The 23,544-nt window shown below is 45.1% G+C and overlaps 1 protein-coding gene across 1 annotated transcript in view; it reads right to left on the bottom strand.

Moving 5' to 3' along the window:
- Window positions 1–4,435: 4,435 nt before the first annotated feature.
- The window catches only part of SIAH3 (siah E3 ubiquitin protein ligase family member 3), a 95,007-nt gene continuing 75,898 nt past the window's right edge, over window positions 4,436–23,544 (bottom strand). Inside the window, exon 2 of the mRNA XM_077158272.1 lies at window positions 4,436–10,403. Coding sequence (XP_077014387.1) covers window positions 9,729–10,403 — 675 coding nt within the window. The 3' untranslated portion in view covers window positions 4,436–9,728. The remainder of the gene's footprint in view (window positions 10,404–23,544) is intronic.

Below are 23,544 nucleotides of genomic sequence, written 5' to 3'. Positions count from 1 at the left end.
AGATCCATTGTTTGTCTAAATTGTCTGCATATGCAGCATGTTTGCTAAATGAATGATGCATTTGCATCTAAATGGTCCGTAAATAATTTGATTCTGCCCCAGACAGTGCAATAAACAAGGCCCCTCCCCCTCGTGGATTTACCAGACCCGCAGGAGGACAGACTTCTCTCTTAGTGTTTCGACGGTGGGGTTATCTGACAAGGTACTGGGGAAAGAGTACATGAATCTATTAATGAGAACCAGTCTCCATTATCTGCTGAGATTGGAGTGAGCGGGCAGAGAAATCTTTCATAATGCACACCTTTTGGCCTCCAGCTCTCTGGGCAAAAAATAAAAATAAAATTACGTAAGAAATAAGAGCCGAGAGTTTGAACGGGAAGCCCCGCACCCCTATCCTGGACGCTGTCGGCTGTAGCAATTCTGCTTTGCACACGGGGGGCGGTGGGAGTTGTTAATTACCATCTGTGTGCTGCTTTTGATGAGACCATTAAATACCTGTTCCTCTCATCCAGCCCCTTATGAGTATTTATAGCACACATGGGGGTGTGGGGACCACAACTGACAATTGAGTTGATGCCTCAAAGCCCCCAGCTACCGAGATAACACAGCTAGGTATTAGGATCACACAAATCCTTCCCTCCATGTCGGAGCTGATGAGTTCCAGCTCTTAATTTGAGAGGTAGGGGGTTTGATGATGGCACTGACAGTTGCCAGTTTCCATTTGCAGTAATGTCATGCCTGTTATGTCAAAACCATGCCTTTTTATCACCTCCTTTCATAGGATTTGTGATATTCAGTTCTTTTAAAAGTCTCTGGTGGGATAGTATCCCTTGAATTAAAAAAGCTCAATATATTAAATCTGGTTTTACATGAATGAAATATAGAAGACGGTTCTTGGCTTTACAAAAGGATTTGCAATGGGATTCTTTAAGTAATAAATATATGTGGCACTTAGTGTGTGATTCAGTTCACTGTTTCAGGACTTGGTCTCTGGCTAAAATGCTGTCTATTTAAAGGGTTTTGGTGCTTCTTACTTTGATGTGGTCAACAATTGTTTCCCAGCTTGCACTAGCCATGGGGACAGTCAAGAATTCAGCTGATGGTCTCAATGGACCTAGGGACCAAATTCAGCCATGCGGGCAAATAATCAAGTAATCATGACTCCATAACAAATCTTTAGTAAAAGCTCTGGCCTTTGAAGCACAGATGAGCTTCCCTGCTAGGCAGAACTCTGTGTATATTGCTACACATTGTCACCCAGAGGAGATAATATGATCTGTGACACCACAAGGAGAAGACAGCTGGAAGCTCCACATTCAGACCACTTCCAAACACCATTTTGGGCATCTCTGGACCTAAATGCAGCCAGTAGTAAATGCACCCATGAGTTTAATAGGTTTCAGTGAGTCCCATGAGTCTTTCTAGCCAGTTATCAAATTTGAGCATGGCTTTGGGAAAGCTCTAAACTTGACATTGGTGTCAGAGTGAGAGTGGTTTTATGTGGATTCTCCCCTCTAACTTTGTAGTTGGACCCTAACTCCTTGCAGTTGGGGTCAGAAGTCCTGAGCAGTGTGATTATTAAGTTATTAAGTTCATGTGTCAGTTTGGCCAGGTGATGGTGTCCAGTTGTTCGGTCAAGGAAGCACAAGCCTGGTTGTTACTGTGAGGATATTTCATGGATTAAAATCATCAGTATATTGATTGCATCTATGGCTGATCACACTTACAATCAATCGAATCTAACTACCACAGGGGCCTAGGGAAAATAATCTACCACCCTGTGGTCAGAGGGTATTGGCCAGACACCCTTGGCTCCCCAGATCAGGGGCAGACACTTTCTCTTGAGTGTTAGCAACTTGTACCCACAATAAAATGAATGCACTTTATCACCTCTTCTCATCTCAGTTGGCCAGTTTTAGCAAATAAAGATACAGGATATCCAGTTAAATTTGGATTTCAAATAAACAACAAATACATTTTTAGTTTAAATATCTCCCCAATATTGCATGGGAGATACTTACACTAAATATTTTTGGTTGTTTATTTGAAATTCACGTATAACTGGATGTCCTGTATCTTTTCCAGGCAACCCTGTTCTCTGTCTTCTCCCCTTCAAGAGCCCATTCCCCAACTGAGCCTTAGCCTCAGAGTGTGGCCTCTTCTGTAAAGTACCCCTACGGGAATTAGGTCATTTATTCTCTTTTTCTAAAGAGCACATTTCCTGAGCTTATGAAGATGACCTTCCCTGAGTTTTGCTGATCAGACAAGAACTTCCATCATTGTAGGAAGCAGGGTCACGGGGCAGCAGGCTCACCCTTTAATGATCTGGAAACATTTCAGAATGTCAAGGTGCTTTCCTTTTCTGGTTGCTTGATGAGGTTTAATTTTTTAAAAAAATCTGTAATACCCAGAACTGTCTATAAAATTGCATCTAAAATAAAAAATTGCCCATCTTCTGTGTATTCATGGAAGTCAAATTGGATCCCAGGAAGAGACCGAATGGAAGATTCAATCACCTCCTAGTTGAAAGTTAATCAAAGCCCCCCCGACTTTGATATTTAATAGATTTTTTTTCCATCAGCCCCCTTGCAGAGTGTGTGTACAGGGCGTATCTTTTCTATCCTAGGGCTAATAAGGAGCTGGTTCAGTGATTTCCTTTTCTCTCACCCTATAGGCAAGGCTTACATGTGGTCTTAGCTTTGAGCTGCCAGGGAGGGTGGCCTGTATTTCACATTCCCCATGGAGGGCTCTGAAATGGTGACCCCACTCAGGCAGGTCACGGGAGATTTGCAGGATGAATACATGCCTCCCCGGGGATTTGCTAGGTAAGTCCCTGTCAGGGCTGGAGGCAGAGATTTAAATGTGAATTACCATCCCGACCAGGCAGGGATTTACGGGATGAGCCCTTCTGTGCTCATGGGGAAGATTTACAGAGTTAGTTCATCGGCACTAAGCTGTGTAGAGAGTGTGTGACGCTCTGCCTTGGGGACCCCAAAACACACTGGCCTCCATCGGTGATGGATTGTGCATCTGCTGCCAATATCTGGATCTGCCTGTGCAGCCTCCTTCTCTCACAGCTTTGCCACCTCCTCATCCTTCAATGATGGAAGAATAGAATTCCTTCTGTGCTGGGTTAGAGGGGACTCCTACATAATACTCCTCTGTTAAACTTTTTTTGGACTCCATGAAGTTCTTCTTCCATCAGGATGTAACTAGCATTTCCCATCACCCCTTCTCTGCCTTCCTCCCTCTTGCAGAAGCTCTGTCTCTCTTCTTCAAAATTTTTAACTTGCTCTTTAGTTTTCTGTGGCCCCTCTTCTCACTAGGCTCCTGGGGTTCTCTGCTCTGGATTTGAGAATCAAAAGGGTCAATCAAATACTCCTCCAGCAGAATTCCATAGGGGCGAGTATTAAAAATCAGAATCCTGGGCTCAACTCCAGACGTTCTGAATCAGAATCTCTGGTTCTGAGGCCCAGAAATCAAATTCTCCAGATGATTCTTAAGCACATGCACCTTTGAGAACCAAAACCCTAGGTCCCTGGGAGGGATTGGTGCTGGTCTTCAGCTCCCATTGCTGAATTCCAGGCAGGCCAGTTTCTCCCAATGGTGGGTGGAGTCTCTCTAGCCCTGAGCAACCATTGCACAGATTTTTGAGGGTATTTGAGGAAAAGAGTAACAATTTGGGTCTCCATTTGGTGCAGGGCAGTCCCAAGTGGAAACGTGACTTGAGAAGGAAGTGACCTTGCTCATGAATATTCATGATGGCCCTGTGGTCAGTTTGGATCTCTCCTATCAATTCAAGGTAATTTCTATAAGACTTCGTGAGAGCAGGAAACAGGTTCTGGGAATGAAGATTGAGGTTAAAGTGAATTGACAGGCAATAGGATTAGAACTCTTGGTCCATTCTGACCTTGCGAGTAACTAACAGTGTCCTGAAATTAAGGAATTAAACCATGAAGGCTTTCTTGACAACTCTTCTGATAGGCCTAGAAATAAATTTCTAGGATATTTGTCAGGCAGAGGCAGAAAAGAGGTATGATAAAGGGTACTGGGGGTTGGGGGAGGTGGCAGGGAGATATGTTCACCATCCTTTCTTTACAATTTATCGAGAAAGGCTTTGTTCCCTCTTCTCAGGGAGGCACCAAATGCTGAAATAAGAACTGGAGGTAAATTAGATGCCAGGGCTTTTATTCAGCTCGGGTAGCGCTTTCTTCCTTATGTCCAATTATGACTTTAAAATGGAGGCAAAAATGAAAAGGGGAGGAAGATAATGCAACATAAGTCAAATGTGGCAGCTGGTGAATTTCTGATAATTGCACTTTTCCTTGTAGCATTTCATTTCTATTCCCTCATGTTGCACAGTAGCCTGTGGAGTAAAAAAAAAATAACAAAAACCAATTCCAAAGGGTTCAAGGAAAGAGTATCAAATGCAATTTAATGACATTTTCCATGGGAGACAGGGTAAAGATAAAGTAGCAATCTAAGTTTGCTTCTTTTTGTTGTCTTTAACATCATAAGAAATTCTAGAAAACTATATATACACTGATTCGTATATCGATACACTCAAGAAAGGTTTAAAAAAAAAAGTGGGGAGTATTTATACTATAATATCCAAGGTGAAATATCTTTCATACAACATTGGAGGAAACAAACTCTAACACATGTGATAACGTGATTTGTGGGGTGGGGGTGGGGGAATAATGCTTATCTACAACAGATCTCTTTTTAGTGAGGTTTCCTGAGCTGGCCCTTCTCCAGGTTAACAGAGAATGCACCAACTCCTGAAGGAAATCTCCAGAATAAATAATCAGGTCTAGCAATGGACTAAAGAAGGCCACCCTAGATGTAATTTGTAACCCAACTTTAAAGCCTTGCTCCTTGATGTCCAGCTCACGATCCACTCCCATTCCACCAGGGATTGGATCGAAGTAGAAGCTTTGTACATTTTTGCTCTGCCTTTTCTTGTCCATCCCTTACCACTAGGATTGGAATAACTGGTTCTCCGCTGGCCTTGGAGACCATACCTGCTCAGAGGTTCCCGTTATTTTTACCACTGTGGGAATTGTACCCTTGATTGAGAAAGAGGGTGAGTGTGGGACCTGAAGGTCATGGCTGGTGAACAGGGCCCTTGTTGGGCTGCGGTGAAATGAAGGAGCCGAAGCAGGAAAGGGAGGCCCGGGCTGGGACCTTCATGTAGCAGCCCTTGATTTCACTACCTTTTCTGTCTTTGTTCCCACTGGTTTAGGGCTCTACTTTTGTGATGCGCAAAACCACTACCTGCTGTGCAGTGCTTTTAAAGTCAAATTCTTCTTTAGATTAGGTTTTGACCTAATGGATATGAGGAAGAGGTGTGTGAGGAGACCCATAAGAACAAGTAACAAGAGGAGATTTGGGGAGAGCTTGATTTTGCGATTTGGGGTTAGGATAGTCAATAGGCTGGCTTTAGGGAGTCATGATTTTTCCTTGAACGTCATCAGATGGAACGTTCCACACCAATGGCAATCGGGAATAGTCTAGGGAAGAGTAAGGGGGTGCTCTTAAAGCTGTTTAGGAGCCTCAGAATCTCTTCTCCAGAGCAGTCTGTGTTTTCCCCTATTTGGGCTGTTTTGACTTGGCTCTCATCCATGACCCTACCCATGCGGGCACTGGGGTGTCCATCTCCCACCCTATAGTAAATGCCAGCAATGTATAGGCAGTGGTGTGCTGGTGACGATTTAACAGCTGGTTCTCTGGGGAGGGAAATCCCTGGCTTATAGCATTAGCCATTTCCCATGCTGTAATTATTCCCTCTGTGAGTGATTTCAAGTCATCGCCAAGTGTCACTAACCTTGAGGTGCTGTAGCAAACTAATATATAACGTATTATCATCCATATATGATGGGTGTAAATAATCTCAAGAGACATAAAATAAGAACATAGTAAAATAACTAGGAAGTGATGCGTTTTGAGAATTTCCTTTGTTTTTAGTATAACTTACTTAGTTGTTAAGTTTATGCAATTTAATTATTAACAATGGCTGTGTTGAACAATCAACTCACACAATTCTGGAAAATTTTATAGCTGGCATACAAACCAACTCTTGCATATCCACTACATCTTGGGAAAAAAGAGGGAGGAAAAAGAGAAATGAAAGGACAAAAGCTGCCCGCCCCCCCCCCCCACAATGGTACTAAAAGGCCATTCAGACTTTACAATTGGTCCTTTTGAGTTGGAGGCCTATGAATTCATAGAAATGGCATAGCTGATGGTACAGAGCCAATATGATGGGTTCCAAGCTCGCTCTGTCATTTGCTAGTTGAGTGGCCTTAAGCAAGTTATCTCACCTCTGTCAGCTTAAGTTTTCCCTCTGTACAATAGTTTCAACAATAGTATATGCTTCATAATGTTCTTATGGGATTGGATGAGATAATTTGTTCAAAGTACTTAGCCCATGATCATGTAGTAAACCCTCAAAAAGTGGTAACTATGAATCCTATTTTTATTACTATTCTAATCCATTTCTAAAATGTGCTCAGCAGCCACAGACAGGGGGGCGGGAGGGGTGCGTCTACACCAAGTACAAGTTCAATCCAATTGTTAAAGATAATTTTCTGTGTGTGACCTGATCATCATTTCAGCACCTAATATTTATGTAGGATCAGTTTTAAGGTGAAGAATGCCTCTCTCTTCACACCCCCTGAACAAATCTTTCTCACAGGTGCCTGAAGTTCAAGTTTTGGTAACTCTTGTCTTGTTGTTAGACACTGCATTCTTTCTAGGCCTAGTTTTAAATGCAAATACTCCTTAGGGAGTGAGCCAGGAAGTCTAGAACGTCGGTGCGACTGAAGCAAACAGATCTCAGGGCTCTCTGTCCCAGGACTCCTGGGAATCTAAGAATGAGAAGCCTGGGAGTGGGCAGAAGTTGATACAGAAAGGGGATTTCTCCTGCTCCCATCTGCTTCCAGGTTGACCAGTTCTCCAAGCAAAGATGCCCATAAAAGCCAAACCACTGCAGTCTCTCCTGCCATCTCAGTTATCCCAGGACAAAGACCCAGTGGGTTCTCAGGTTCATAGTCCACTGGTGAGATGGACACATTGCAGAAAGGTTTGGGTTACCCTTCTTATTTCCAGAACACCTAGTTGATGGCCAGTTGCCCTGGGTTCTAGTTGCAGTCCTGATTCCTTGATGTATGACAGTGGGAAAGTCATTTCACATCTCTGTACTTTCAGTTTTTAGTCTATTGAGGTCAGTGGTGAGAATTAATCTGAAATACAAATGAGAGGGCCCACTGTGAAGTACAAAAGCTCAACACATCACACCTTGGTATCGATATTTTCTGTTCTCTATTCATTGTTTCTAGTTTTTTCCTTTCTCTTCAAATATCCACATATGGTTATGGAGAGAAGGGTCTTCTTGGGAGCCCTTTAGGTGGAAGAAAAGAGCATGTTTCCGACTCCTGAATACCTCTTTTGCTGTAAGAAACAAAAAATATAGGCTCCCATCTGGAATCTCTTATTCTTAATACAGTTTCAGTTGTAATATCAATAACCTTAGGTTGTTCCCAGCTGGGCTTAGGAAACTTAGCACCACAAGAAGGCAAAGGTGATTTTTGCAGGACCCCTAAGAACTTGTGAAAGTTAACTAATTATATTCTTCTTGAGGTTTTGTTTGTTTATCTCTCTGGGGTACCTGTGAGGCTACACAAATATTTTCAGAGCAGCTGGGTATCAGAAACCAGAGGAAGAACTGAACTGTGGCTTCTAGAGGTAGCAGATTTAGAGCCAAGGAGATCATAATTTGTACAAAAGGTCGACCCCATAAAGTAAGAGGTCAAGTAAGCCAGGCTTTCCCAGCACTGACCAACCAGTCCTCATGTTGAGTGTCCATCTGATTGGTCCCTCATAGGAGATGCTGAGGGTTCTGAGAGCAAGCAGGAAGTCCTTTGGACTTCCAAACCTGACCTTTCCTCAATCTGGGATGTGACATTAATTACCACTCCTGTGACTCTACCAGAACAAAGCCTCACCTGGGGTTCCAGAGGTGACTATGTGATTAGAAGGGGCTGCCTTATTAAAGCTTCTGTAGACTCACAAAGTCCTTCTGATGCTTGGGGCGTGGGTTAGCAGCAAAGGTGGCTGGAGGACTGCTTAGCTGTTGTGGGGGAGGTGTTTCAGGATTAAATATTTTCCGTGGAGGAATGATTGCTGATGTCCAGGCAGGGCAGCCTGCCTGGAGTTAACTACTCCCTTGGAAGCCTGCCGGGATCCAGCAGGGATGGCTGCAGTGAGTGAATGCGCCACAGATTGTGATGTCTAGTTGGCAAAAGGCCAACTAATGAGTACTCTGTCCAATAGGGGGACCACGTGTCCACAGAGTCTGGAAAGAGGCCAGAGATGAGGGGCAAAGATGGCCAACAGGAAGGAGAGGGGGGTCCTACCTAAAGTTATTCAACATAGAAAAGGAAAGACAGAATGGACTAAATGTGCTTATGTTCTTCAAATACGTGAGGGACTTTCAGGTAGAGAATGCTGACAGATTGTTCTGACAACAAAATGAGAGAAATCAGCCTAAGGAGAAGCGATGAGCATTTTTGTGGCTCTTTCCTTCAAACTGCAACAGGATGCTGAGTACATATTTGATCAACTGTGACATTTACGTGCTGTCTGGGGTCCTCAGAACATTGTAGGTCAATAAAGGAAAGGGGACCAGGCATCCAGGCCATAAGTTCTGAGTTCACCGCCTTTGACGTTCCATTGTGGCTCTAGTTCATGAATTATCAGGAACAATTTGAGTTCTTTGCATGGTTTAAAAGTACTCTGCCTTAGAGGAATAATTGATGGAGTTTATAACTTGATCATAAACTTCCTGAGGAGAGGACATGCTCCCAGAGGTGGGAGATAATTTCATGCTTCCAGTTTTCTCCACTTCTCTTCCCTGACCCCCACCCCAAAGTCCTTCCCATCCCATTCTGTGACTTGTTCAACAGAGGGCAAAAGGGTTTTCAAGAAACCACCAAAACTTGAGGACTTTGACACCTGAGCAGGAAGAGATGGCACTGGCTAGGAACAATTCCAAGGGAGTCTGCCAAAAGAATGTTGACAATTGACAACACGAGGATATCTTGTGCCAGGCCTCCTCCAGGCCATGCCACATCTCCCAATCTACTCATTTCCAGGCAGCTCAGCTTTGAACCTGAGGTTCCTGGGAAGTTGTCAGAGTTGTATCTTGTTGGTCTGAAATAGGGTATTTCTCTGAGCTGGCCAGGCCCTCCCACTCCCTGACTTGCTGTCATCCCACTTTGCAGATTTTAGCTCACTCTGAAATAGACGGAAAACAGGAGGAAGAAATTATTTGGATGCCAGGTCTCCTTTGGACCCTTGCTTGGCAGTCTTGGCAGCTTTTGCTTATCTGGGAAGCAGGGGACAAGGGAATGGGTTGCGACAGTAAAGAGCTATTCTGGTGGAATCTTTATAAAGCTCCATAAAACTCTTACCAACAAACCAGGACAGACATCACACCAGGATCTTGAATCACACGAGGTTTACAGACTAGAACAGCCGTGGCAGACAATACTAAAATCCACAAAATACCTGAGCCCCCCCCCCCAATAAAATAAAATGAAACAGAAAGAAAAGCAGACAATAAAAAGGAGTCAGGAGTCCCGGCCGTAGGAGAGGTGAGCGGCGCAGGACAGTTTCTGGGCAGTGGGTGATTTGGGGGTGGCGCGCTGTCCGTGGAGTCCCGGGCCTCACATCTCCTCCTCGGTGGAATGCGCCTGGGCCGCGGTGATGGCAATTCCGATGGCCAGGCTGCCGTTGTCGGAGAACAGCTGGGCCAGCGAGGTGTTGAGCACGAGACAGTCCCCGTCGGTGAGGACCGAGTCCACGCACTCCAGGACCGAGCGCGGGGTGGCTTCCCACTTGAGCCGCCGATGGTTCCTGTTGAGCTCCAGGCGGTAGGTGAAGCAGTCGGCCTGGGTGGGGGTCCCGATCAGCATCATGGTGGCGAAGAACTGGGGGTGTCCTTCCTGCCTCTCCTGCTTCCTGAGCACCAGCAGGAAATGGTGGCCCAGGCAGGAATGCAGGATGATCCAGTCGGCAGGCGCGGGCAGGTGCATGTCCGTGGCCAGGAACACGATCTCGGCTCCCTGCAGGATGTCGACCCTGTGGGTCTGCCTCAGGTGGGGTACCACCACCTCCAGGTGGCCCTCCCACTGGCACGAGAAGAGCGGGCACAGGCAGGGCGTCACGTGGGCGGCGCGCAGCCCCGCCTCCTGGTGGTGGAGGTGGAGGGGGTGGGCGTGGAGGCGGCGGGGGTGGTGGGGGTGGCGGCGGGGGTGGCGGGGGTGGTGGGCGAGATGATGCGGGTGGAAGCTCGCGGGCTCCTGCGTGCTCTGGGCCGTGGCGCGCCGGGTGGACACATACTGAAAGGGAGAGAGAAATGCGTTAGTGGAGAACGAGGCCGATCCTCTCCCTGGCTGAGACGTCCCCTGGCGCTAAAGCTGGGTGAGGCCAGCTCTCCAGCGCCCGGCGAGAAATTCTGTGTCTTTTAAGTCAAAGAGGGGGCGCCTTGGAGGGCTTAAGATTCTTGAGAACTCAGTTCAAGGAAATGCAATATTTATGCCTTTCTGATTCCTTAGTGAGGCATTCAAACCAAACAGGCAATCGCCACCCCCACCCCCAATTAATGAGGTCAACTGAATTATGTCTCCCAATAAACACAAGCTCTTCATCTTGATCAGCCTTCTTGTGGATATAAACCCACAGTAACTAGGACCTTTGGAAGATGTTATTTTTGGTTGAGGTGTGGTGAACTGACCCAGCTGTGGGCTTTAACCCAATCACCGGAAGCCTTATACAGACAGCTTGCAAGTCACAGAAGCCAGAAAGGAGAGGACATGCCCAGGACGCAGAAGGAGTGCCAGTGGCTGGCACCAAAACGCTCCCAATCCTGGCAGGAAGCAAGCCTTCTGGCCTCTGAAATGGTGAGGTGACAAATTCCTGTGGTTAAACCCAAACCAGTCCATGGTGTTTGCCATAGAAGCTCTGGGCAGCTAAGAACAAAAAATCCAGTTATGTTTGTTTTTGCTATTTTGATACTGTTGATTATTTATTTATTTATTTTTGCACAGGCAACAGAGGCCAATAGAGTTTTTTAAAATTCCTATTTTATCATTATTATTATTGTAGAACAAAATCACAGCAACGGCCTATGTGTCCTTCTGGCATTGTGTGGCAGCCTTGGCGCCCTTCTCTTGCGTGTGAGGTCATCTGGTGTGAATGTAGTTGGCTGTGCCCGGCTGGATCCCAATCTCTGGGGAGGGACCACCCTATCAACCCCCTGGGACTCCTGAGATGTTGCCCCCAGTATCCTTCTCCCCCATCTCAGTTTCCTCACGCCAAAGGAGGTTTCCAGGAGCTCTCCACCAGTGGGAATCTCCCAGCCTTCTGACCCTCGGGGTAGGGCACCCATAAATGCCTAAAAAACCCCAGATGCAGGAATAGGGACCTTTTGATCAGGTATCCATCAATATTTATGGAGTATCTGCTATGACGACGCAGGCAGTATGCAGAGATACAGCTGCGACTAAAACAGACTCTCCTGGTGTGGGCGGTACATGTGAATTCATATGTAATTAATGATGTCTTTGACAAGGGACCCCATGTGACATGAGGCATGCTATTCATATTTTTCCATTGAGGACACTCTTCTGTAGTAACTTGCCTGAAGCTGGTAAGGAAAAGATTGGGATTCGTTTTCTCACCTCCTACCTCTGAGCCCAGCAGCCTCACCTTCCCCATGGTGATCCCATGTTAGCTCCCTCCCCGGCTCTTGGAGTGTTTTTTTTTTTTGTTTAATGAGCCTGCTTAACACAGGCTGGGCAGTAGGGTGGTAGCTTGGGGTGGCAGCTTGGCTAGGTGCAGCAGGCCCGAGGCCCTCACCAGCCAGTGGGTTTCTGGGCTTCCCTCAGGTCAAGAAAACCCTTTCTGCCTTAGGTCTGCAGACCCTTTCTGTATTTTAGGTGCACCGCCCCCCTCGGCTAGGATATAGAGGGTGGCAGGCTCTGTCTATTCACATTCACCACTGTTACTGCTAGAGTTTCTTTCTCCCCAGGGTCAGAGTGTGACTAATAGCAGAGGCCAGGCCACCTTCTTTTTCTTTAGGGCCTGCAGGACACACATGCACAAATGCATATGTGCAAATGCACACACACATGCAAAACACACAGACATACACAAAAACAGGTGAATATATACACACAAAGACACATGCAGATACACACAGAGACATGAAAACATGCAAATGCACACACAAATGCAAGAACTCACACAAACACGCACATACAGGCATGGACACAGATTCACAGAAATGGGCACACATATACAAACACATGCAAACCACATACAAATACACACATGCAGACACACTCAAACACACATGTAAACACAAATACAAATACACACAGAGACAAACAGGCAAGTGCACACGCATGTAAATGCACACACATATGCACGCCCCTGCATGCACACATGGTGGGATGGTCACTACTGGCAGAGGAGGTGACCTGGGAGGCAGGCAGGGGCCAGATCAGCTTTGTGAGTGGGTTCTGCCCACACCCCCTTCTGCCTCAGGTGTGAGCTATAGCAGGCCTTCTGGTAGCTCCTCCCCACTCCCGGCTGGCAGCTACGGGGCAGCCTGCTGAGCCCCATCCTGCACCTCCACCAAGCCCACCTGCCCCGAGGGGCACAGGTTGTCTTCACCCATGGAGGGACAGGCTGTGTCCTGGAATCCTGCTAGGGATGCAGCTGCCCTGCCCTTTAGGTAAAAGGGTTAAATAGGGAAAAGGAAACTAATACATTCATAACCTCTACTAAGTATTAGGCACTGTGGGAAGAGGTATTTTCCCATTATGATCTCATGTAATTTTTTTTACAGGAAGGATCACTTTCTTTACTTTTAAAAAACCAAATTAAATCTGGCTCAGCCCCCATCTGCCTTAGTCATTGGGTGAGGGAGGGCTCACACACGCCACCACCAGGCCTGAGGACTCCTCTCATTGTCCTCCCCTGCCTGCAGACCCGGCAGATGGCCGACCTCTTCTGCTAGGCTCAATAGGACCTTGGCATCTGGTGGAAGGCCCCCAATGCTGAGAAGCACCTTCTGCCTTACACAATCTTTCCAACAACCATGAGAAGAACATATGATGCTTGTCTTGTAGATGACCAGGCTGAGACCCAGGGAGGTGGAGACACTTACCCGAGGTCACACAACCCATCAGGGGTGCAGCTGGAAATGGGGCTCAGTGGTGATGAAGATCTGAGATTGGCAAGGTCCCACTGTTTAGTTGTCCATGTGGTTAAGTCACTTTCCTCATCAGCAAAACATTGGTCTCAAAGGGTTTTTATTGGATGAGATGGGATAACTCCTGGGAGATGACTTTAATAGCTATGGGGAGTGTCACCTGGTTTGGCATTTCCACTTAGCTGTGATTTCTATTTAGAAGCGCTGGCGGTCCTCCATCTCCATCCATGCCTGTCTGTCGCCACCCCGGTCAGCTGACCTGCACACATGGGCAGCATTTGGGGCTGTGCATAGGCCACCATAAAAGTGAGGAGAAGCCCACGTTGCACTTGGCCAAGGGCCTCCTGTCCCAACACTGAGCCGTGATGGCAGAGCATCCTAAACCTTCCATCTCAGAAATGGCCACTGGGCTAGTAATCTCACACACCCTCCCCCCAGATCCATTTTCCTTCTTCTCCCTGCTCTCAGCAGCTAATATAAGAGATGCAAAGCCAAAGTAAGGAGGGAGCAGGGAAGAAATACCTCCATCCCTCTTTCCTTCTGCTCTCCGATCTCCTTCCAATGCTTCCCTTTGGCCAAATCCTTTCAGAAACGTGCCAACCAGGGAGCCCAGGAGATGCGCACAATGGGGCTCAGCAAACTTTGAAAATGGTAGTAGTTGAGGAGAAAGGGGGCAAGGGAAAATCCACCTCTAGGCAAATGTCTCAATTTCCTGCGGTGTGATGTCCCATTGTGGGAGTGGGGATGATAGATTTGGTTCGGGACCCACTGTTCATTAAAGGTACACATCCTCTGATGTGTGCAAGGGGATGAGATGACAGAGCAGAGTAAGACTTTTGCTCCTGCCCCATAACTTACCAGGACTCTGTCAGCTGTTGTGATACAATGCAGAAATGCAGTATGTACTCCAGACTCCGAAAGTACAATCAGGTGGCGGTGCTAGTCAGTATGATGTGACATATTGCGTTGGGCGAGATGTGAAGGGTGAATCCCCTGGGCTAACAAGACAGGCAAAGGGCTTACTGACGGAGGGAACAGCAGGTTCAAAGGAACTGTGTGGGAAAGCACGTGGGATGTTTAAGAAATGACAAGAAGTTGCAAGTGGCTGTAGATAGTGAACATGGCGGAGATGGGGAAGGAGGTTGGGACATGGTGCTTGGGTCAAACCGTGAAGGCTTTGCAGGACAGGCTGGGACATTGAGATGTACCCAGTGCACAGCTGACATCATCAGGACCTGCACCAGAGGTTTCGCTTCACGCTCCAGGGAGCTGCCACGGCTGTGGGTTTGCAAAGCCCTGTTGCAATGCAGTCTGTTGGAAGCTGGCATGTAGGAAGGGGTGAGCAGAGGGGACCCCAAACCCTTGGACCTAAGCAAGGTTCATTCTGTCCAGATGTTCCTGTCTTTTTCCTTCTGGCTCTTTCACTGCCCTTTTTGGTTTTTAATTGCTGCCGGGTAACAAAGCATCAGAATAGTATCTAAGGAGAAGGAAGTAAATGGTTATGCAAATAGGGCAGGACATTATAAACTCATCAAGACCTTAGCACTCACTTGGTGCTGAGAAGGTGCTATGAATAAACAGTCTTCATTTCCACCTGCTGCTTCTTCTGATGCAAAATATGTTTCGTTTAAACCATCCTTGGGTGAATGAGGTCGCAAAGCCGCTGCTGGTAGGGAGAAGGGTTTTTTTTAATTGGCAAAATGCTAATCGTTTTAGAAAATGAATTCCCATCTTCCCATCTAATACAGTGAATGTGTGAGTAATTACTTTCCTTCGTTAAACTGTTAATGCAACATTAGCGATTACACTAATTAAAACTAATGAAGTCGTGCAGACTGATAAACCCCTCAGTCAGAAAGCGGGTGCCATCCTTCTATTGGCTTGCATTTAACTTCCCATTTAGAAGAGAGATCTTGAATTAACCTTTAGAATAATGTGCAAAATTGGGTTTAGAGATGTAAGGCTTTATAGACTGGGTATAATTCTTTCCCCAAGCATTAGCGAGGCTATTTCCACCAAGGATGTAATTGAATTTTAAAACGCATTCTTAATTTGATCAGCCACACTCCCACGCTTGGTACTATGTGTCCTTCTACATCCTGGCCTCTGAAGGACCCTGCCCCTGGAAATATCACAGGACCCCTTCTCTGGTGACTGCTCTCTGGCCGGCAAACTCACTTTAGAGGATTGCTTTGCCCTCCTGCTTGCTTTGTGGAACGTTACTGGGCAACTGCATTTTGATGGAAAGAAGATTCTGTTTCCAATTCTAAAGGATAGGCATTTGCTCTGAGTTTGCACATGGCCTCATTTATGAGTATCAACTGACTGGGGTCTCCCTTCCTGGACCAAGTGGGAAAGGCAGGAAGCCAGCACTGCATTTCACACACAGGAAAGAAGGGCAGGTGCCAACGTATGGAGACAGAGTCAAACCCTGATGCGAGTTCAGTGAGCAGGCCTGCTAAGAAGGGAGAATCACTGCAACTGCTGCTGGGTTTGAAATTTCACAGTATTTCAAAAATTCTCTCTGATTCTGGGATGGACAGTGGAGGCAGAAGGCTGACTGTTTCCCATTTCGTTTTCCTTAGCTGCCTTGGCTGTCCAGGTGTTTTCCTCAAAAGCTGGGCATGATTTGCACATGCACACAAAATCCTGGGAGACTCTGGAATGCTTCTACATAGACATAAGTAAGTTAAGCTGAGGGAGAAAACAAAGATGAGGCTCATGTCACCTGGGATGGAACATCTTAAATAGAAAATGTATCTTGTGTTCCTTTTTCCCCAGACTCAGATTCAGTTCTTAGTTATTCTTGGATGGATGAGATTTTCACATGGCCACCAGGATAATGTTTATAGCTTGCTCTACAATAGTCTAGGATAGAAGATGTGATATAAATGTGTATTTTTAGAGCTGTAGTCAAGAGAATTTAATCAGGAATTCACATTTCAAGGTAATCATCTAATATTTTTTTCCTGAAAGGCCACACTCCAGAGATAATGACTGTGCTTGCCTCAATTATAATCTATACTTCTGACCCGTACCAGGCATTGCTAATTACCATTTTTCACACTGGGTTTTCATTGGTGAAACTAGTGGCTTGCTAATCAGCATAACTGATGCTAGAAATGGGCTCTTACCAAAGAAGTGAATGGTTTTCAAGCTATGAAAATTGGCTAAAATATTTCAGAGACTCCCCACTTTAAGGCTGGCTCCTGAAGCTTGTTCCCTAAATATCCTTATCTCCAGTCACGGCATCAAGACTTCTGGTGGTCTGAGGCCATTTGTAAGAGTAACAGAATCTTGCCTCTGAGATATGTCCTTGCATCGGATTTGAGTAAATCTTCCATGTAAGATGGTATCAGAGCAGCCAAAAGTACAGACAGCTGAGACTTCATCAAATGCACAGACAAGGTTTATGTTTAATCAGCATCTGTAGGCATGGCCAAATTGGGAAGAGAGCTTGTGGGGGAGCAGTCCACCCTTACTCATCTCAGACTTTTGGGGGACTTCCACTGTATACCAAAGATTTGGGCATGACAAATTCCCTTAAGTAGCCTTCTGTGCTCAGAAGGATTTCATCCATGATTCTGGGGTGACAGGTCTGTGAGGCAACAAAATGCTTTTCTTCTAGGGGTGACTTGGGGAAACAGCATTTCAGATGAGACTAGCAATGAACATTTTTCTCCATGGGCTTAGGGCTTTATACACTGATGGTCACCCTGTGATGTAGGTCCTTATTATTTATAAATTATGGATGTAGAATTACAAGTACATAGATACATATAAATTAAAACTATTATCATTTCATTTTATCAATCAAAGAACTTAGGTCTAGAGAAGGAGGAAGGGGAAGCCGGGACGAGAACATGGGAGTAAGACTCTAGAGCTCCTGTTCTCAGCTATTTTGCAAGAGTTGGGCTTGCAAAGTTATCAGCAGTGCTCCTTTCATCCTAGTAATTGTCCAAGTGAAGGTGTTTCAGTTGGCTAAAACTGCCAAAATACAATATGCCAGAAATGAATTAGCTTTTGCAATGGGAATTTATTAGCTTATGAGTTTACAGTCTGAGCTGTGAAAAATGTCTGGATTAGTACATCAATAGGACGGTACCTTCTCTGAAGACTGGCTACCAGCAAGCTTGGGCTCCTTTGTCAGATAGCAAGGTACATGGTGATGTCTGCTCGTCCTTCTCTCCCGGTTTCATTGCTTTCAATGAAAGCAATCCACTTCTAGTTCCAGTGGATTCCTCTCTGAGCTTCTCTGGGGCTTTTTCTGTAAACATCTATCCATTTCATCTCTTTGTGTTTTATCCTCTCATAAAGTCCTCCAGTAAAAGGAGTAAGACCCATCCTGAATGAGGTAGGTCACATTCCAATCGAAATAACCTATCAAAGTGTCCCTCCCACAATAGGTCTGTACCCACAGGAATGGATTAAAAAAAACATGATCCTTTCTGGGTTACCATACAGCTTCCAAACTACCACAGAAGGGTATAACTGAAATTGCACTTCTGGCAAAACATGTGCATTTTCTGAGACTCAGTTTCATCATATGTAAAGTAGGAAAGATAAGGCCTGCTTAAGAGGAGCAAATGATATAGTATAATGGAAAGCACACTGCAAACCACTGTAAGAGTGTACCACTGTTATTAATTTGATGTACTTGAAAGAGCTGTGGTATCAGGTCAGGTGATCTGAGTTTGGGTTCCTATCTGCTATCAATCATTTCCGCATCACCTCTGACTCGTCTTTCTTCAGCTATAAAATGAGGAGGTCGAAGGAAGTGTTCTGATGACATTCAGTTCTATGATATTTTTGATCCTGTGATTTTATCTTCCTTCAAAGGAGGTTTTAGCTTGGCAGCTAGAAATGAATCAGATGTTTTGTTTGGGACTTTGGAAACATTTGCTATAATTCTTGACAAAGGACTATTTTAGTACCTTGCTTTCTCTGTTTTGAGATTTAAGTAGATTAAGACAGTTACATATAAGCCATGCAGTGGGGTACTGGAGCTACTCATACAGTTCACAAGAGCTGACGGTGCACGCTTCCTTCCCTTCTCACATCATGTGAGATCTCTCAGTTGGTGTTCTTGGGACTGTTTACACCATGAAAATGGACAAACATTACATATCAAGCCCAGTTTTAAAACATTTATAAGTACAGCACTGGCTATTCATTACCCTTTAGGTAAGTCCACTGACTCAGTTCCCACTTCTAAAAGCGCAACAAGGCCCTATGTCTTGGTTGTGAAGTCGTTCCTCTTGGTTTGTTTTGCTGTCTGTGGGTCAGGGATGGGGGCAGGGTAGGCTGCAGAGGATGATGTAATTCTTCCAGCCATAGGAAGGAATTGGTGATGGAACATTTGGGACCAGGCAGAGTCTTTGGAAGGGGTTTTGGGGAAGGAGAGGATGGAAGAAGGCTGGAACCCAGGAGGGTATGGATTTAAACCAGTGATTGGGGTAGTACAGAGAGGAGCCACTCATGACCACTTCTCACTTATAAACCCACTTCTTCCCCTCTACCCTGTACATAATATAAATGCTTTATTCACTGATGCTGGGCTAGGTCAGCTCAATTAGTTAGAAGTGCTGCTAAGGAAGCCAAGGTCAGGAAGTAATTCATGCATAGGTCAGCTATTCCTTGTTCCAGTAACTCCCAGCTTAAATATTTTCAATATTTTAAAAAATGATGGAAATCATACATTTATTCACAGCAGCATTATGTAGGCTGCAGAACATGAAGTTTCTTTACTGGTGATCAAAATTCATAAATTGAGTATGGAGACGTTGGTCAGCACACATTGCAGAAGTTTTGAGTCTCAAGCTATGTATGTCATTGATTAGGAAGGAGAGACATGAGATAGCATTTTCAATCTCGGTTGGGCAAAACTTTTTAAAACCAAGGCTACTAGGTGAGAAATGGTGAAAGGGGTTGTGGGAGATTGAGTTATGTGCTCGACAAACACACGTTCTTAATCTTAATCCATGTCCCTGTGGGTGGGAACTCATTATAAATAAGGCCTTTTAGTTATGGTGGGGCCAACTGAATGAGGGTGGATTTTAATCCATATTACTGGAGGCCTTACAAAGAGAAAAAATCAGCAGCTAGAAGTCACAGATAGGCTAAGAGATGAGCCAGAACTTGCAAGTCAGTGGAAACCAGAAGAGAAAATACAAAGAGAAAGAGAATATGCCATGTGACAGGAGGCAGAGACAAGCTCACAAACCTAGGGATTGCAGCAAGCCAGCACAGGAACACTACAGGCTTTGGGGAGAATGCATGACCTTGCTGATCCTTGAGCTTTGACATCTAGCCTTACAAACTGTAAGCCAATAAATTCCCACTGTTAAGCCAATCAGTGTGTGTATCAGTGGTAGCAAACTAAGACCGAGGTCCCTATAGATGTCAGTATGGACTTTGGTCCTATGGTCCCCAACGTCTCCTGCCCAAGTTGGTTCTTTCATAAATACAACCCCTGGCCTTATGAGGGGCTGGGAAGGAATAAGTGGATAACATTATGAGCCACACGGTTGAGTTCCCTTGGCCCTTATTTAGTTTCTAGATCCTAATTCTTGGTTGACTAGTATCTGGGGTGGTTTATATATGAAGATTTTTCTACCTGTCACATACCTGGGACCCATTGTTTGTTGTTCCCACTGCCAAGCACATTGTCCACCAAGCAGTAGGTGCTCATGAGTGTTTGTAGCATCGAGTAATGCATTAGTAACAGCTTTAATAGGAGAATGATGATGGCTTTGGTCATTTGAATTGTGCAGGTGTGTCCACCATGGTCCTAGCTGGTGGTGTCTCTGTGGGATAACCAGGTTCTGGAAAATGGGGTGCCACCTCCCTCTATGACTGTGATGTCAAGCAAGTCACTTAAACTAGCTCAGGGGCATCTCTTCTCAAATGGGTTAAAACTCATTGAAGGCAGGGACTGTGTGTCATTGACCCAATGACAGTTAAGTGCTGGATAAATCCAGCACATTGCAGGGTCTGGTATCCAGTAGACTCTCAATAAATGTTTGTTTCTTGAATGAAAGAATGATTCATCAGTGGAACTCCATTGCTTTCTATCAGAGGCTCTGACCCTCTGTCCTTCGTAGTGCATTGAAAGGTGGCCTCTTAAGTGATATATTGATTGTCTAATCTCCAGTACCAATGAAAATGACCTTATTTGGAAAAAGGGTCTTGGCAGATGTGATTAGGTTAAGGGTCTTGAGATAAGCTCATCCTGGATTATCTTGGTGGACCCTAAGTCCAAAAACTGGTGTCCTTAGAAGAAAAAGGAAGGATATTTGAGATACACAGGGAAGAAGTCCATATGAAGATGAGGAAGAGATTGGAATGATGCAGTCACAAGGTGAAGATGAGGCAGAGATTGAAATGATGCAGTCACAAGGAAAGCCTGGCACTTCCAGAAGCTGGAAAAGGCAAGGAAGGAATTTTCCTTAGAGCTTTTTGATTTCAGACTTCTGGCCTCCAGAATGATGAAAGAATGAATTTCTGTGGTTTTAAGCCAACAAGTTTTTGGTAATTTGTTATAGCAGCTGCAGGAAAGTATTACCCCTTCCTTCTCAGGTGCTGTAGAAATGTGTGTGTATATGTGTGTGTGTGTGTGTGTGTGTGTGTGTGTGTGTCCAAGTGAGTACACAGCTGTGAGCTTTTGGTAACTCAGGGGTTGGGACCCCCTCCCTCAGAGAATCATGTAGCAGCCTGCATGACATTCATTAAAACTCCCATCACCTAATCGCTGTTGGTAAGCAACTCTCCTGGGACTCTGCCACACCTCACAAGAGTCTTTTGTAACCAAATCTCACAAGAGTCTGCTAAACCTTATAAGTTGCCCCCTTGGCATTCCTCTTTCTCTTGGTTTTGGGTGGAGTGCAGACGTCCATTAACCAACCAGCCATCATTGGGAAGAATTATTCTCCTGTTTATAAGTTCCTAATTAAATCTCATTGGTTATTTTCTGTCTAGCATGTTCTCTGGTCTTGGGGTTGTGCTGGGCTGGAACATTTTGCAAGTTAGACAGGAGACCAAAGAGTTGCTGACTTTTGAGAGCATGAGTCCTGTGAAGGGAGACTGCAGAAGGTAATTCCAGGGTGACCTACTTCTTTGATATGAGGAGGTATCACCCACTTGCTTGACTCTACTGCAGTTGGTTGGCCATTGTCTTGTACAGTATGACCAGTCACAGCAGACTGTCTCAGAAAGAGAAGATTTAGTAGATTTGAAGGATGCCTTGAATGAGAGGCTAAGTTATGAAATAGGAGTTTAGAAATATTGGCATGCAGTATACTACAGTAAGAAGGTGTAGATTACCTAAGGGGCATGTGAGGCATAAACAGACTTCCCCTAACTGAGATCCAAAGGCTTGGGATCCTGTAGATTCTTATCTGATGATGAAAAGGAGGGAAAAAAAAGATCTGGAGGAAAAGTTTGCCTCTTTACTGCAAGAAATTAACACTCAATTCTTTAATATTCCCTTAAATAAGACCAGTCAACTTGTCTTTGCCTTCACCTAGGAATGAGAATAAAGGATCTTCATTGTGACCCCATGGGGCTATTTACATAGCCCAGCCATCTGCTACAAGTTTGTAGCAAAGGATTTGGCTAAGTGAAGAACTATAACTTTATCTCATTGCATTAGTGAAATATACCAGGAGACAGCTTTTGAAAAAGCCAAAAGGCATAACATTGTGACATTTATTAAAACTCTCCTCCCCTAATCACCCTTGGTAATCAACTCTCTATGGGGGTGGACCTAGGTGTGCCTTGTGAATTAGATGTGACCCATATCAGTCTTGGCTTTGGGTGAGGCTTGTGGCAAAGGCACTAGGCAAAGCAAACTACCATCTTTAATTTCTTAATGCAAGTTGAAGGACTACCTCAGAAATGCCCTGTGAAATTAAGAACAGCCATCCCTATACAGTAGTGGATACATGACACTGCCACTAAATCTCACTCTGGCAGTTCACAGTTAAACACATTTGTGAAATGGAAAGCTTACCTGCTACAGTGTAGCATTTTCAACAATAGCATTTTCAACAATAGCAGAAATGCATGATATTCTGAGACCAGTTTCCTATGTGGAAGAATACTTGCTCCTCCCTGCTGATCCTCCAGAGATGGCTGTCTCTGTGCCCACTGATGATGGATGTGACAGTATACCTAAGTCTGCCTAGTATACTGATGGATCAGCACGTGGGCTGTTTGCCACCTAGACTGAAGTAGCTGTGCAACCTAATATCGACACTATATGGTGGGAAACTGGGAGTATGTAAAGCAGCCAATGGGCTGAATTACAGATTATGTGGACGATCATTGTTCATAAACCGGGTGATGCATTAACTATTTGTGGTGACAATTGGGCAGTGTACTGGGGCCTGATAATGTGATGGCCACATGGAAGTAAAAGCAATGGACTTTTACTGTTGTCGGCCACCCTTGGTTAGGGAAAGAAATGTGGGAAGGTATTTGGACTACCTGTCACAAGCGAAAGGTAACCGTGTTTCATGTCTCTGCCCATAATACTGATTCTTTACCTGGCAATATTGAAGCAGATGCTTTAGCAAAATTTCATAGCCTAAAGCCAACATCGCGCAAGGCTGCTGAATGATTGCATAGAAAGACAGGACACGAGGGTACCTGGCTAGGTAGAGATTGGCACACGATTCCAGCTGACCATCACCAGACAACAACTGAAAGAAGTTGTGGACAGTTGCCTCTCCTGTTTGCTGCAATGCCCAACGATGCTTCCTCATCAACTCAGTCACATGAGTTGACTGGACTGGATTTCGATGACCAAGTGACAGATAGATAATATTAAGTCCCTTCCCTTATCTGGAGGTATGAAATATGCTTTTACAACCCTAGACACAGCCACTGGACTGTTGCTGGCCTTTCCAGTAAGGAAAGCTAACCAAAGATCTACACTAACCAGCATAGAAAAGCTAAGTGCATTCCTCGGGGTCCCCACACATGTGGACAGGATAAAGGGACCCCCTTTACCAGACAATTAACCCAATACTGAACATGTTTTATGTTTCCGTACATTTTAGTTACTTTACAACCCCACAGCAGTGGAGTTAATTGAAAAGATGAAGGAGCTTTTAAAGGAGCAGTTAAAAGATACCAAGGAATCTCTGCAGCAGTGAATATGTCAGTGGTATCCAGCCCTCACCAGCCTTGACTCACAGCCTCAAGCAGCTGCTTCCGCTCCTGTTGAACTGGTGACAGTGTGGCCCATGCAAGCAACACAA

This window comes from Tamandua tetradactyla, chromosome 4 (genome assembly GCF_023851605.1).
Source record: "Tamandua tetradactyla isolate mTamTet1 chromosome 4, mTamTet1.pri, whole genome shotgun sequence".
Lineage (NCBI taxonomy): Eukaryota > Metazoa > Chordata > Mammalia > Pilosa > Myrmecophagidae > Tamandua > Tamandua tetradactyla.
Note: the sequence above shows the minus strand (reverse complement) of the source record. Positions and strands in the feature narration are given on the sequence as shown.